This window comes from Somniosus microcephalus, chromosome 1, assembly GCF_052327205.1.
Source record: "Somniosus microcephalus isolate GS21.2 chromosome 1, FLI_Smic_1.0, whole genome shotgun sequence".
NCBI classification, from domain to species: Eukaryota; Metazoa; Chordata; class Chondrichthyes; order Squaliformes; family Somniosidae; genus Somniosus; species Somniosus microcephalus.
The window spans coordinates 22,378,574-22,392,071 of record NC_140987.1 but is presented as its reverse complement, the minus strand read 5'-3'; the positions used below and the strand labels follow the sequence as shown (position 1 = coordinate 22,392,071).

At 47.3% G+C, this 13,498-nt stretch overlaps 1 protein-coding gene across 1 annotated transcript in view; it reads right to left on the bottom strand.

The window, feature by feature from the left end:
- The window catches only part of hgfac (HGF activator), a 113,105-nt gene that overhangs the window by 24,289 nt on the left and 75,318 nt on the right, over positions 1-13,498 (bottom strand). Inside the window, exon 12 of the mRNA XM_085975404.1 lies at positions 7,316-7,426. Coding sequence (XP_085831530.1) covers positions 7,316-7,426 — 111 coding nt within the window. The remainder of the gene's footprint in view (positions 1-7,315; positions 7,427-13,498) is intronic.

The following is a 13,498-nucleotide window of genomic DNA, read 5'->3' as shown; positions in this document are numbered from 1 at the left end:
GACCTCCCTCAGGTAGTACATATAAGTCCATTCCTTGGTGTTCTTTGTCCGTGTGTCTCACCTTGACTTTTATCTTTCCGATGGGGTATACTCTTTGCCCCGTATATGTTTGCAATACTATCTTCGTATCCCGTAGGGGAATATGTGTGAATAACTTTTTGTAATCTTGTTTATTCATGACCGTCAACGCCGATCCGGTGTCCAAGTCCATTTTCACGTGTACTCCTGCTATCTGCAGTGTGACCCAGATAGTTTGACGGTCAGCTTCCTTACTCACATTGTGAATTCTCAGACTACCCAGTTCCTTGCTGTTGGAGTCTGAATCCGAATTCTGTTCATCCGAACTCTTCTCAGCCACCTTGTGTACCTTGCTGTACTTTTCCGGCGGTGACTTTTTGTTGTTGTTGGTCTTCTTTCCTGACCGGCATACTTTAGCTATGTGACCAAGCTTGCCACATTTTCTACATTCCTGGTTTTTAAACCAGCATTGGTTCTGGTCGTGTGTTGTCTTCCCACAACGATAACATTTCGTTGTACCCGAAGCCATTTGATCCACGCTGAGTACCGCTGCCTTCAGCTGCATTTCCGCAGTGCCTCTCGCTGCGGCTTCGTGCGATGCTGCAATAAGGACAGCCTTATCAAGTGTAAGATCGTTCTCTTCGAGCAGTCGCTTTTGTGTTCCTTCCTTCGACAACCCGCACACGAACTTGTCTCTCAATGCCTCTGTCAGATTTTCCCCAAACTGACAGTATTTCGCTAGTCTACGCAGTTCAACCAAGTACTCCGCGTTGCTTTCCTCTTTCAGTTGCGTTCTCGCATAAAATTTGAATCGTTCCGCTAACATCAGCGGTGTGGGGTTCAAATGATCCTTCAGGACAGCAACAATATTAGCGAAAGTCTGATCCGCCGGTTTAGCTGGTGATAGAAGATGCTTCAATAGCCCGTATGTCTTCGCACCCATTGAGTTTAGTAAGGTTAGAGCTTTATCATCATTTGCTATTTTATTTGCCTTACAATATATCTCGATGCGTTCTACATACGTGGCCCAATCTTCCACATCGGGATCGAAATCGTTGATGTTACCACGCTTAGGCATCTTCGCAATCTTTCTGAGAAACAACAACGAATTTTTTCTTTACTTTTTTTTTTCCAAAAATGGCGGTTTCCCGCGCTTGTCTTCTTCCCCGCCTACTTTCAAAATGGCGGTTTCCCGCTCCTGTCTTCTTCCCCGCCTCCGAAAATGGTGGTTTCCCGCGCTCGGTCTCCCTCGCTCTCCCGCTCGCTCGGGCTCTGTCTCTCCCGCTCACTCGGGCTCTGTCTCTCCCTCAGCGGTTTTCAATCGCGCCTCCCAGCCCCTCTCGCAGTCCAGTCCTTTCCTCCCCCGGCTGCGGCTGAGTTCTCCGCGGTTTCTTTTTTTTTATTTATTACCTCCCGCGCCTTACGATCCCGGTCGCAGCGCCTCGCGGCCTCGGTAGGTGCCCGGCCTTTTTCCCGTCGCGGTCGAGCTGTCTCTCGACGCTGTTGCGTCTCCCAGCCCGCTTATGCCCGGTCTCTCACACCAGCTGCGTTCCCGCTTGTAGCCCGGTCTCTCACACCGGCTGCGTTCCCGCTTGTAGTCCGGTCTCTCACACCGGCTGCGTTCCCGCTTGTAGCCCGGTCTCTCACACCGGCTGCGTTCCCGCTTGTAGTCCGGTCTCTCACACCGGCTGCGTTCCCGCTTGTAGCCCGGTCTCTCACACCGGCTGCGTTTGCCTGCACCGCGGCTGCCGTGCCCTACGCTGCCCCAGTCTCAGCGCCTCTGGCCCCGACTTCTGTCCGGCTCCTTTCCCCAGCCGTGGTCGAGTTCTCCGCCCTTATATCCTCCGTTTTTTTTTAAATTTTCTCCCCTACTCACAGTCAACGTGGCCGACTTGCTTCTCGACGCTGCTCGGCTCACCTACCACCGTGATATAAGGGACGATCGCTGCCTGTTGCTGATGGAAGGCTTCGTGTCAGAATTCTTCCTTCTTCCTTGCTCTGCAGACTCGAGTCTTCTCTCAGCAGAATGACGAGGGCGGATTCCTCTTCTCGACGCTCATTAACTGCCTTGGATGTATCTCTGCCGCAGGGTAAGATCGAACTCGTCGCCACTGTTAAGTCTGTGTGTTTTATTGCGAATTACTACACAGACCACAAGAGTAAACTTTAACAGGACTTTACTGGTTGAAGGTCAGGGTGGATCTGCCCAATAAATCATTACACAGCACTTATATACCGGTGTGGTCACCGCCGGTATTACAGTATACAGCAGCCAAGATAAAGTAGTGCAACCCCTAAAATAGTTCTCTTAAAGGTGGACGGTTACATACACTACAATAGTTCTCTTAAAGGTAGAACGGTTACATACACTACAGTACCAGAGCAAATAAGCGAACATCCTGGGGGTGACGGGCCTGTTTAGCATTGGCCAAATTTGCTCTGCTCTCTACAGCAGTGTAAAAATATGGGTCAGAATCATTGAAACTTATAAAATTCTAACAGGACTGGACAGACTAGATGCTGGAAGGATGTTCCCGATGGTGGGGGAGTCCAGAACCAGGGGTCACAGTCTAAAGATAAGGAGTAAGCCATTTAGGACAGAGATGAGGAGGAATTTCTTCACCCAGAGAGTGGTGAACCTGTGGAATTCTCTGCCACACAAGGCAGTTGAGGCCAATTCATTAAATATATTCAAGAAGGAGTTGGATATATTTCTTAAGGCTAAAGGGATCAAGGGATATGGGGAGAAGGCAGGGACAGGGTACTGAGTTTGGATGATCAGCCATGATCTCATTGAATGGCGGAGCAGGCTCGAGGGCCGAATGGCCTACTCCTGCTCCTATCTTCTATGTTTCTAGAACTAACTACCAAATCATTGTCAGTCGGGGGAAAAGTTAACTTGAGCCAGGAAGGTCATGGTTTCTCGGCCCACCCCAATCACACAAGCCATGGGGCGTCGGTACTGAGCCTTGAAGAGCGAGTGCAGCAGAATGAAAAATTGTATCCTTCCGCCCAGCTCCGCCTCGCGATGATTTACAAATCCTTGCCCGGTGACTTACGGGCGAGGTTGATACCGTGGGTGAGAAAGAGGCAGCAGTACGGTGGCTAACGCCAGGCGCATGACTCCGAGAGGACAGCTCCAGACAGCTAATACAGCGCTCACACTGGCAATGTGTTTGGGTGTCTGGGAGACAGCTTAAAATTTCAGTGAACAAAAATAAACAGTCGACTATCTGAACTCGATTATTGTGACTGATTTCCATATGAAGCTTCGAGCCAAAGGACGTCTCCATGTCAGACTGCTGGGCAAGCTGTCCCTCCGTTTTCATTCACTGTTTTGAAGCTTTAACAGTGCCCAGGATCTCACCGTCCCCCACGAAGGTTGGAATCAGATTTATGATTGGTACAAAAGACTGGAAAAATTCAGCATCAGTGAAGAGAACACCAGTCCTCAGAACCGGGAGCTGAACAGCATTTAAAAAGGAACAGAACTCAATATTGATTTCAATAACTTCAGATCATAACCATCGCTCCCATTTTTTTCAGACAGCAGGTGCTGGTAATGGTTCTGCTGTTGCCACTTAGACCTCCTCCAGACCCATCTTTTGCTTCTTTACTTGTCCCATTGCCTCCCGCCATCGTCTCTTTTGTCATTTAATCTCTCCTGCCTCCGCCCTGTCAGAGACCTTCCCCTTTGTGCTTTCCTTCCCCTCTTCCCTGCCCCTGCACTTCCTTAAAACCCGTGACATCTCCAACGTCTTCCAGTTCTGATGAAAGGTCAACCAAACTGAAACGTTGACTCTGTTTCTCTCTCTCTCGCTCCACAGATACTGCCCGACCTGCTGAGCATTTCCAGCATTGTCTGTTTCTATTTCAGATTTCCAGCATCCGCAGTGTTTTGCTGTTGTAGAAGAAGGGATAGGTGGTGGGAGGGGTGGCGGGGGGGGGCGTGGTGGGAAGAAGGGGAAGAAACAAACCCACCACACACAGTGGAGAAGAAATGGAGTGAGCCGTAAAGGGCATGGGCAGAGGACAGGAGAAGGTTAAAGAGCAGAAGGGCTGTGCGATTACGGTTGGTGCCCTCGGCCGTAGAGCGGCTCTTGGTGCAGGGCTGCTAACGTCGGCATGTTTAACTTCAAATAGTGACCGAGTGGACTTTGGCCTTGAAGTTAAAAATTGAAAGTGAAGTTACATTGTCTGCGATTTTCAGAGGCGTATGTTTAAAATACGCAGGTTAATGCCCTCGCTAGAGCAGCAGTAACAGGAACTTAGAACAAACACACTTAGGGGGTCACTTTGACATCAGCCCGTGGCTCACTGTGTAGCACCCTCGCCTCGGAGTCACAAGGTTGTGGGTTCAAGTCCCACTTCAGGGACTTGTAGCACAAAAAGCTAGGCTGACACTCCCAGTGCAGTGCTGCACTATCAGAGGTGCCGTCTTTCGGATGAGACGTTAAACCGAGGGCCCCGTCTGCTCCCTCGGATGGATGTGAAAGATCCCATGGCCACTATTTCGAAGAAGAGCAGGGGCGTTCTCCCCGATGTCCTGGGCCAATATGTATCCCTCAATCAACATCAGATTATCCGGTCATTATCACATTGCTGTTTGCGGGAGCTTGCTGTGCGCAAATTGGCTGCTGCGTTTCCCACATTACAACAATAACTCCACTCCAAAAAGTACTTCATTGGCTGTAAAGCGCTTTGGGGCATCCTGAGGTGGTGAAAGGCGCTATAGAAATGCAAGTCTTTCTTTCTTTCTAGTGTAAAATGGGCGATACCGGATCAGCCGCCCGTTATACATTGTCTTTGGAAATGGAAATCGGGAGAGGTGTGTAATGGGCGCCCGATCTGATATCGCCCAAAATCAAAATATTCCCCTACACGTTCGCACATGAAATAGCCTCACACCGTCATGAGCTGGCTTCAGCGAGTTGCCGCGATAAGTGAGTTTGCCCAGGAGAGAATGTTGGCCTCGCATTTTCCCGATATTCTTAACGGCTTTTGCTTCTTGGTTTGTTTCTCATTTTGTGGCTGCTGAATTCATATCCCCATGAAAGGCAGCAACCCAATTGTGCAGCTGCTCGAGGCACAGGAGAATGCAACAAAGATAGATCTGAAGGAATAGGGTGAGCCCTTAACGCTACAATAAAGGGTCAATCAGCTGGGAGTTAAGAACATAAGAAATAGGAGCAGGAGTCAGCCATTCGGCCCTTTGAGCCTGCTTCGCCATTCAATGAGATCATGGCTGATCTTCTACCTCAATTCCATTCACCGGCCCTATCGCCATATCCCTTGATGCCCTTACTAGTCAGCAATCTAGCGACTTCTGTTTTGAATATACCCAATGACTGAGCCTCCACAGCCCTCTGGGGTAGAGAATTCCAAAGATTCACCACCCTCTGTTTGAAGAAATTTCTTCTCATCTCAGTCCTGAATGGCCTACCCTTTTTCCTGAGGCTGTGGCCCCTGGTTCTAGACACCCCAGCCAAGGGAAACATTCTCCCAGCATCCACCCTATCAAGCCCTGTAATAATTTTGTATGCTTCAATGAGATCCTCTCTCATTCTTCTGAATTCAAGAGAATACAGGCCTAGTTTACTCAATCTCTTTTCAAACGACAGTCCTGCCATCCCAGGAATCAATCTCGTGAACCTTCGTTGCACTCCCTCTATGGCAAGTAAATCCTTTCTTACGTAAGGAGACCAAAATTGTACACAGTACTCCAGGTGTGGTCTCACCAAGGCCCTATATAATTGGAGTAAGACTTCTTTACTCCTGTACTCAAATCCTCTTGTAATGAAGGCCAGCATACCATTTGCCTTCCTAATGGCTTGCTGCACCTGCACCTTCACTTTCAGTGACTCATGTACAAGGACACCCAGGTCCCTTTGAGCATCTGCACTCCCCAATCTGTCACCATTTAGGAAATACTCTGCCTTTCTGCTTTTTCTACCAAAATGGATAACTTCACATTTATCCACGTTAAATTCCATCTGCCATGTTCTCGCCCACTCAGAGCCTTTCGAGATTCCCCTTGAAGCCTCTTCACATCCTCTTCGCAACTGACACTGCCACCTAGCTTTGTGTCATCAGCAAATTTGGAAATGTTACATTTAGTCCCCTCATCCAAATCATTGATATAGATTGTGAATAGCTGGGGCCCAAGCACCGATCCTTGCAGTACCCCACTAGTCACAGCCTGCCATCCTGAAAAAGACCCGTTTATCCCTACTCTTTGTTTTCTGTCTGTTAACCAATTCTCAATCCATGCTGGTATATTACCCCTAATTTTGTTCACCAACCTCTTGAGTTCAGGAATATCACTGACCAACACACTACAGGATCAATCAGCTCAGGAATATCACTGACCAACACGCTGCAGGGGGAATCAACTCAGGAATATCACTGACCAACACACCATGGAGATAATTACTTGCACTATATAACGTGCCCCAGTGCTGTTTGAAGGGGTGCCTGAAAGCAGAGCAGTGGTTTCTCACCCTCCAATTGTCCCTGTCTCCCTTTGGGAGAGCCTCTAGTCTCTAACTGCATGGCCAGTCCTAGGAGCTCACAGTTTGAGTGATTCCAGCTGTACCGATCTCACGTCCGATCCTTGGGCGGCACCGAGCATCCCAGGAAAGGAATGCAACGGGACAGTAAAGTTCACCGTCATAAGATTATTGACACTGTGGTTCGAGAAATGGGCAAAGAATGACAACATAAAGCACTTTAATTCTCTGCCTCACTCCCACTCTGACCTCTGTGTCCTTGGCCTCCTACACTGTTCCAATGAAGCTTGAGGAACAGCACCTCTTCTTTCAATTAGGCACTTTACAACCTTCCGGACTCAACATTGAGTTCAACAACTTTAGATTGTAACCACTGCCCCCATTTTTTCCAGAGAGCAGGTGTTGGTGATGGGTCTGCTATTGCCATGTATGCCTCCTCTAGACCCAGCTTTTGTTTCTTTACTTGTCCCATTACCATCCCCTTTCGCCTTGCTCCATCTTCCCTTTGATCATTTGCTCTCTCTTGCCTTCCATCCTATCACAGACCTTCCCCTTTGTCCTTTCCTCCCCTCCTCCCTTTCCCTGCCCCTACACCTGCTTAAAACCTGATACCTCTCTAACTTTCTCCCGTTCTGACGCAAGGTCATCGACCTGAAACGTTAACTCTGTTTCTCTCTCCACAGATGCTGCCTGGCCTGACGAGTATTTCCAGCATCCGCAGTAATTTGCTTTTGTGTTGAAATAAAGCATTTGTTCGCGTGAGATCTCGTTCCAATCGAGGAGCGTACCTATATCGCAGTACTTCCCCACAAAACCCTCACTGCACTGGCAAACGGTCTCCCCTGTGTCCTGGACTGCTCGACACTCACCGCCCTGGAGACACAGATTAACCTCGCAATCTGAAAGACACAAGAGAAGCAGTACAAAAAAATACGGCTATTAGGATACACCACAACACTCTTATAATAATCAAATCCAGTTTGCCATGACTAGATTTTACCGTGTTAGGAGTTTCATCTTGTTGAGTTTCCCCTCTGGTTCTTGTTGCCAGTTATCTTACATCCTCTTGTTACTGACCGTTCTGCCAGTGGAAAGGGTTTCTCCCTATTTACTCTTATCAAAACCCTCCACGATTTTGAACGCCTCAATCAAATCTCCCCTTAACCTTCACTGCTCCGAGGAGAACAACCCCAGCTTCTCCAGTCGAGGTACTTCTCAACCACGCTCGAAAAGGTCAAGACTGGCTTTAACCAGTAGGGGAGCCAGTTATTAACAAAGCTGTTTGTAGTGGCGCTTCGTAATTTCCAAACATGCAGCCACTGAGCTTTGAGGCTTTTAACAACGAGTAGACGCGTGTCGAAATAAAACGTTCCAAAACGTAACTTTGTCTTTAAACTGTTTACTGTAACACCTTACAAACAGAATTACAAAGCAAAACACGTTTAAACGAACACGGTCAGAAACTGTATTGCTCCAGCCCTCAAAAGCCTTTACCTTCTCTCCAGCCTCGTGCAGCTTGAACTGTAAAATGGCTGGATACCATGTGACAATCTTAAGGACTGTACCATTGTAGCAAGAATAAAGGGGGTATCTCAGACTATACTACTGGAACAAGAAAATAGGGGGTTTCTCAATACAATAAGTCAGTCAGGTAAATTAACTATTATACTATTTAACCAATATTTTAAAGTATTTTCTTTCTTAAACTTTCATGACTCTTACATTCCGGCCCCTAATTGACTAAGCACATGAAGCATATCAATTACTCAAACATTCTTAAGAGTCATAAACTAATGAGTTCAACATATTTACAATATAAATGTCCACTTTTTTCGTTCAGGAACCTTTCACGCTGCTTCTTGTAGCAGGCAGAGCTTTGTGATCGGTCTTTCCAAGGTACTGGTCTTGGTTTGCAAACAAACGCGACGAACAACGCCTCTGGAGTCTGGCATGGTCTTAATTATTTTTCCCATCAACCAAGAATTTCTAGGGGCTGAATCATCCACGATTAAGACGATGTCTCCGACAATGAAGTTCCTCTTTATTTTGGACCATTTTTGACGCTCCTGTAGCAGAGGTAAGTATTCTCTTGTCCATCTGGTCCAGAAAAGGCCTGACATATACTGAACTTGCCTCCACTTCCGACGGGCATACAGATCTTCCTTTTTGAAGACTCCCGGGGGCATGACTGGCTGTGTTTTCAACAACAACAGGTGGTTCGGAGTCAGGGCTTCGAGGTCATTGGGATCATCTGATGTCTTAGTTATCGGTCGGTCATTAATGATGGCTTCAACCTCACACAGAACGGTTTGAAGTCCCTCGTCGTTAAGCACTTGCAGCTTCAGTACAGAACTGAGTAGTTTTCTTACGGTGCGTATCTGTCTTTCCCAGACACCTCCATGGTGGGATGCAGCCGGTGGATTGAAGATCCACTTAATTCCTGTTTGCATCATGGCTTCCTGTATTTTAAGCTGATTCCAACCTTCAATAACTTCCCGTAGTTCTCTCTCCGCTCCGACAAAATTAGTGCCATTATCAGAACGCATAATGGACACCTGTCCTCTTCTACAGACAAAGCGCCGCAGGGCGTTAATACAGGAATCAGTGTCAAGCGTGTGTGCCACCTCAATATGAACTGCTCTGATGGTCAAACAAGTGAAAAGCACACCATATCTCTTGACAAGGCTCCGTCCTCGCTTTACCTTGAAAGGCCCGAAATAGTCCACCCCTACGTTTGTAAATGGGGGCTTGTCTGGTAACAAATGGTCTTCAGGCAGGTCCTGCCATTTTCTGTTCCCCAGCTCCAGCGTGTAACCGTCTGCAAACAATGCATTCAGAGAGTATTTTTCTTATTACAGAATTAGCTCCTGGAATCCAGTATCTTTGTCTTAGCTTCGCAAGCACGTGATTCCTCCCACTGTGTCCAATACTCTGGTATATATGCTGAAGAATGAGAGTAGCAACCCGGAGGTCCTTAGAAAGGATAGCAGGATGCTTGGCCTCCTCTGGCATAGCAGATTTGTTTAGTCGCCCTCCCACCCTCAGTACTCCATCTTGCAGTGTAGGGTCCAGCTTGTAGATATGACTACCTTTCTTGATTGGAGTATTTCGCTGTAAAGCTTCGATTTCTTCTGGATATCTTTGTCTTTGACTGAAGCGAACTATCTCCATCTCAGCGTTGGCCAAATCCTCCACGGTCAATGAATTCTTACCCAATGTGGTCTTGTGCTGGTGCATATATTGCTGTAGAAGCATTCTCTGCTTATCAGGGTTACTTTCAGACTGATGGATAGTGGCTCGATACTCTCTTCTCTTACCGCTCAGGTGTAGCAGCAACTCTTTCAACCTTAGAAACCATGCAACTGCTTTCCTCAACTGGTGCCATCCTGAGAAATGGTTAACAAGCTTGTTCACTGTGTCAAAGTTCTCTTTCGTAGTTATGAGATTTACTGTGACTGATCTCTTGACTTCGACGTCGTCTTCAGCAATCTGACTTGGCATATCTGGTCTTTCTGGCCATGATCTCTCTGTTTCCAGCAGATAACTTGGGCCTTGTATCCAAGTTTCACTCCTCATGAAGTTTTCAGCCTTCAATCCCCGTGAGGCTTGATCTGCTGGGTTTAATGAGGTGTTTACATACCTCCATTGAGATGGTTGTGTAGCTTCTCTAATGGATGAGGTTCTGTTTGCTACGAAGGTCTTGAAGCGTATCTTCTCATTCTCTATATACTTCAGCACCGTCGTGCTATCCGTCCAGAAGACAGATTCTTCTAATGGGAGCTGTAACTCTTTCCGCATTACCTGGTCAACTTTAACTGCAACAACCGCTGCCGTCAACTCCAGTCTCGGGATGGTGACCTGCTTCAGCGGAGCCACCCTGGATTTCCCCATGAGGAAGGCACAATGTTTCTGGCCCTGTTGATTTGTCAGCAAGAGGTAAGTAGCCGTGCCATAGCCGTCCTCACTGGCGTCCGAGAAATGATGTAGTTGAGCCGTCTTTGTAACTCCAAAACTCACGGGCTTGATGCATCTACTGACGTTGAAGCTAGAAAGTTGTTGCAAATCTGTCAACCATCTGAGCTTGACCTTCTGGGATATCTTCATCCCATCCTCTCTTGTCTCTACACAGCTCTCGTAGGATCAGCTTCACCGGCAGAATGAGTGGTGCCAGGAATCCAAGAGGGTCGTAGATGGAACTGACCACGGAGAGAATCCCTCGTCTTGTGGATGGTCTTTCGTTCACCATTATTCTGAAGTTGAACGTGTCTGACTCAATGCACCATTGTACACCAAGAGCTCTCTCAATAGGAAGGACATTGTGGCTCAGGTCCAGATCTTTGACTTCAGTGGCTCTTTCCTTTTCTGGGATAGAAGCTAGAACTGCTCTGCTCTTGCTTATCCACTTAGTCAGATGGAATCCTCCATTCGAACACAGAGTTCTAAGGTCTCTTGACAGTGCAATGGCATCGTCTTCTGTTGACACGGACTTCAGACAGCCATCGACATAAAAGTTTCTGAAGATTGTCTCCACAGCCTCTGATGGTGCTTTGCCTTTGCCATCTTCTGCAGTTTTTCCTGAGAGCGTAGCTTGCACAGCTGGGAGATGATGTGGCTCCGAACAAGTGTACAGCCATTCTACATTCCACCATCGCTTGACTAACGTCGCCACCTGGCCACCAAAGGAAACGCAGAAGATCAGCATCTTCATCAGGGATTCTGACTTGGTAGAACATTGATTCTATGTCTGCCATCATGGCAACAAGCTCTTGTCTAAACCTAGTCAAGACGCCAATGAGGGTATTAGTAAGATCAGGACCTTGAAGCAGCTGGTCATTCAGTGAAGTTCCTCTGAATGAGGCGGCGCAGTCAAACACTACACGGATCTTTTTCTTCTTTGGGTGATACACACCGTGATGAGGAATGTACCAGACCCTTCCATCGTCTCTGTTCAACTGTTCCTCGGGCACTTTTACAGCATAGCCTTTCGCTATGATGTTTCTCATGAAGCCTTTGTAGTCTTCGTGAAAGTCGGGATTCTTGTTCAGCTTTCTCTTTAGACTGATGGCGCGCTGCTCTGCTATGCAGCGATTGTTCGGCATCTTCGTGGTCTGTCTTCTCAGTGGCAAACCAATGTGATAGTGGCCATCAATGAACTGTGTAGACCTCGTCATCAAATCCATGAACTGATGGTCTTCTTGTGACATCTCTGTCTTTTCCTCACAGCTGCGTTCTGAAAAGTCTGCGTTGAACTGCTGTATCAACAGCTCTTCAATGCTTGCGATAGAGATACAATTAACTGTTACATTTGGTCGTTGCTCCTTGTTCGACTTGTTGCCATCATCTCTCCTTACCGGTCCATTGACTACCCATCCAAGAGCTGTCCTGACTGCGTAGGGTCCGTCATCCTTGCTGTTTATCACCTGCCATGGCTCCATAGTTTTGTAGGCATTGGTTCCAATTAATAGGCCAATTTCTGCTTCAATATATGGGAGACGCACCTTTTCCAGGTAAGGCCATCTCTCCACATCCTTCTGCAGGGCTGAGTTTCCTATTTTAACAGGAATCTCCCTCTGTGTGAAAACATTAGGCAGGTCTATGAAGTCCTTCTCTTCAAGTCCACACACTTCTAAGTCTGACAGGATATAACTTTGCATTGACTTCTCATGACCCATGGTGCGTAGTAGGATTTCTGTTCTTCTGCCTCTAACGTTCAGCTGTCGCATGAGTGATTCTGTGCAGAACGTTGCTGAACTACCTGGATCCATGAAGGCGTAAGTCTCCACAAACTTCTCACTCCTCTTAGACTTGATCTTTACAGGTACGATGGCAAGAATACAATCACTGTCACCGGCCCCAGTGAATCCACAAGTCTCTGGTTCTAGCGACACTAGAGCACTTGAAACAACCTTCTTGTCGGTATTGTTTTCTTCACTCTTCTTAGAGACTTGTTCTTCTTTGTGGATATGCAGCAGACTGGGATGTTTCCGAGTGCACTCTCTGCATGTTGTTCTTTGCTTACAGTTTCTACTCAGGTGCCCGAGAGAGACATCCAAAACATAGGCCATTGTACTTCAGAAATTCGATTCTGTCCTTATGTGGCTGTGCTTTGATGTCACTGCAGAAATCCAATGTATGATTCTTCTGGCAGAATAAACATGGCTTCTGAAAGGCATTAGCAGGCGTCACTGTGCTGCTCTTTTTGGGAGATGAGTTCTGAGACCTTTCTTCCCCAGCCTGAGTGACGATAGTTGCAAAGCTGCTTCCCCTGGAACCACCTTTCCTGAGAGTCTTTGATTCAGCAGGCTTGGCTTTCACTCTTCCATCAGTAGTCGGGCTGACATCCTGGATGTTTCCAAACAATGGGTCCCTCGCAATTTTAGCCTGTTTGTCTATGAAATTCACTAAGTCTGCAAACCTGGCTCTACTTTTCCGTCTCTCCATTATCTCAAAGGCTGCTCTTCTCCATTGTTCTCTCATCCTGTAAGGAAGCTTAGAGATGATGATTCTCATAGTCGTAGGATTGTCCATCTCTTCCATGAATTCAACATCCTCCATGGTGTTGCGACATCCTATGAGAAAAAGAACACATGTGTTCAATGCCTCCCCGTCCTCCGATCTGATCTGTGGCCACTTGGTAGCCTTTTCAATATATGCAGTGGCTATCTTCAGCTCGTTACCATAGTGCTCCTGCAGCAACTTCCTGGCTTCTATGTATCCCCGGTCCGGTCTCATGTGTTCACAGCTTCTGACCAGGTGTTGTGGTTTACCACTGGTGTACCGTCCCAGGTAGTACAACTTATCACTGCTGCTCTCTGTTTTGGAGTCAATGGCTTGTTCGAAGGATCTGATGAAGGGCTTATACTTGAGTGGGTCACCTTGGAACACTGGTATGTCTCTTTGAGGGAGTCGAAACAGATTCTGTTGTTTTACAAGCATCTCTGTAATTTCGTTCTGACGTTGCATCACTCGGT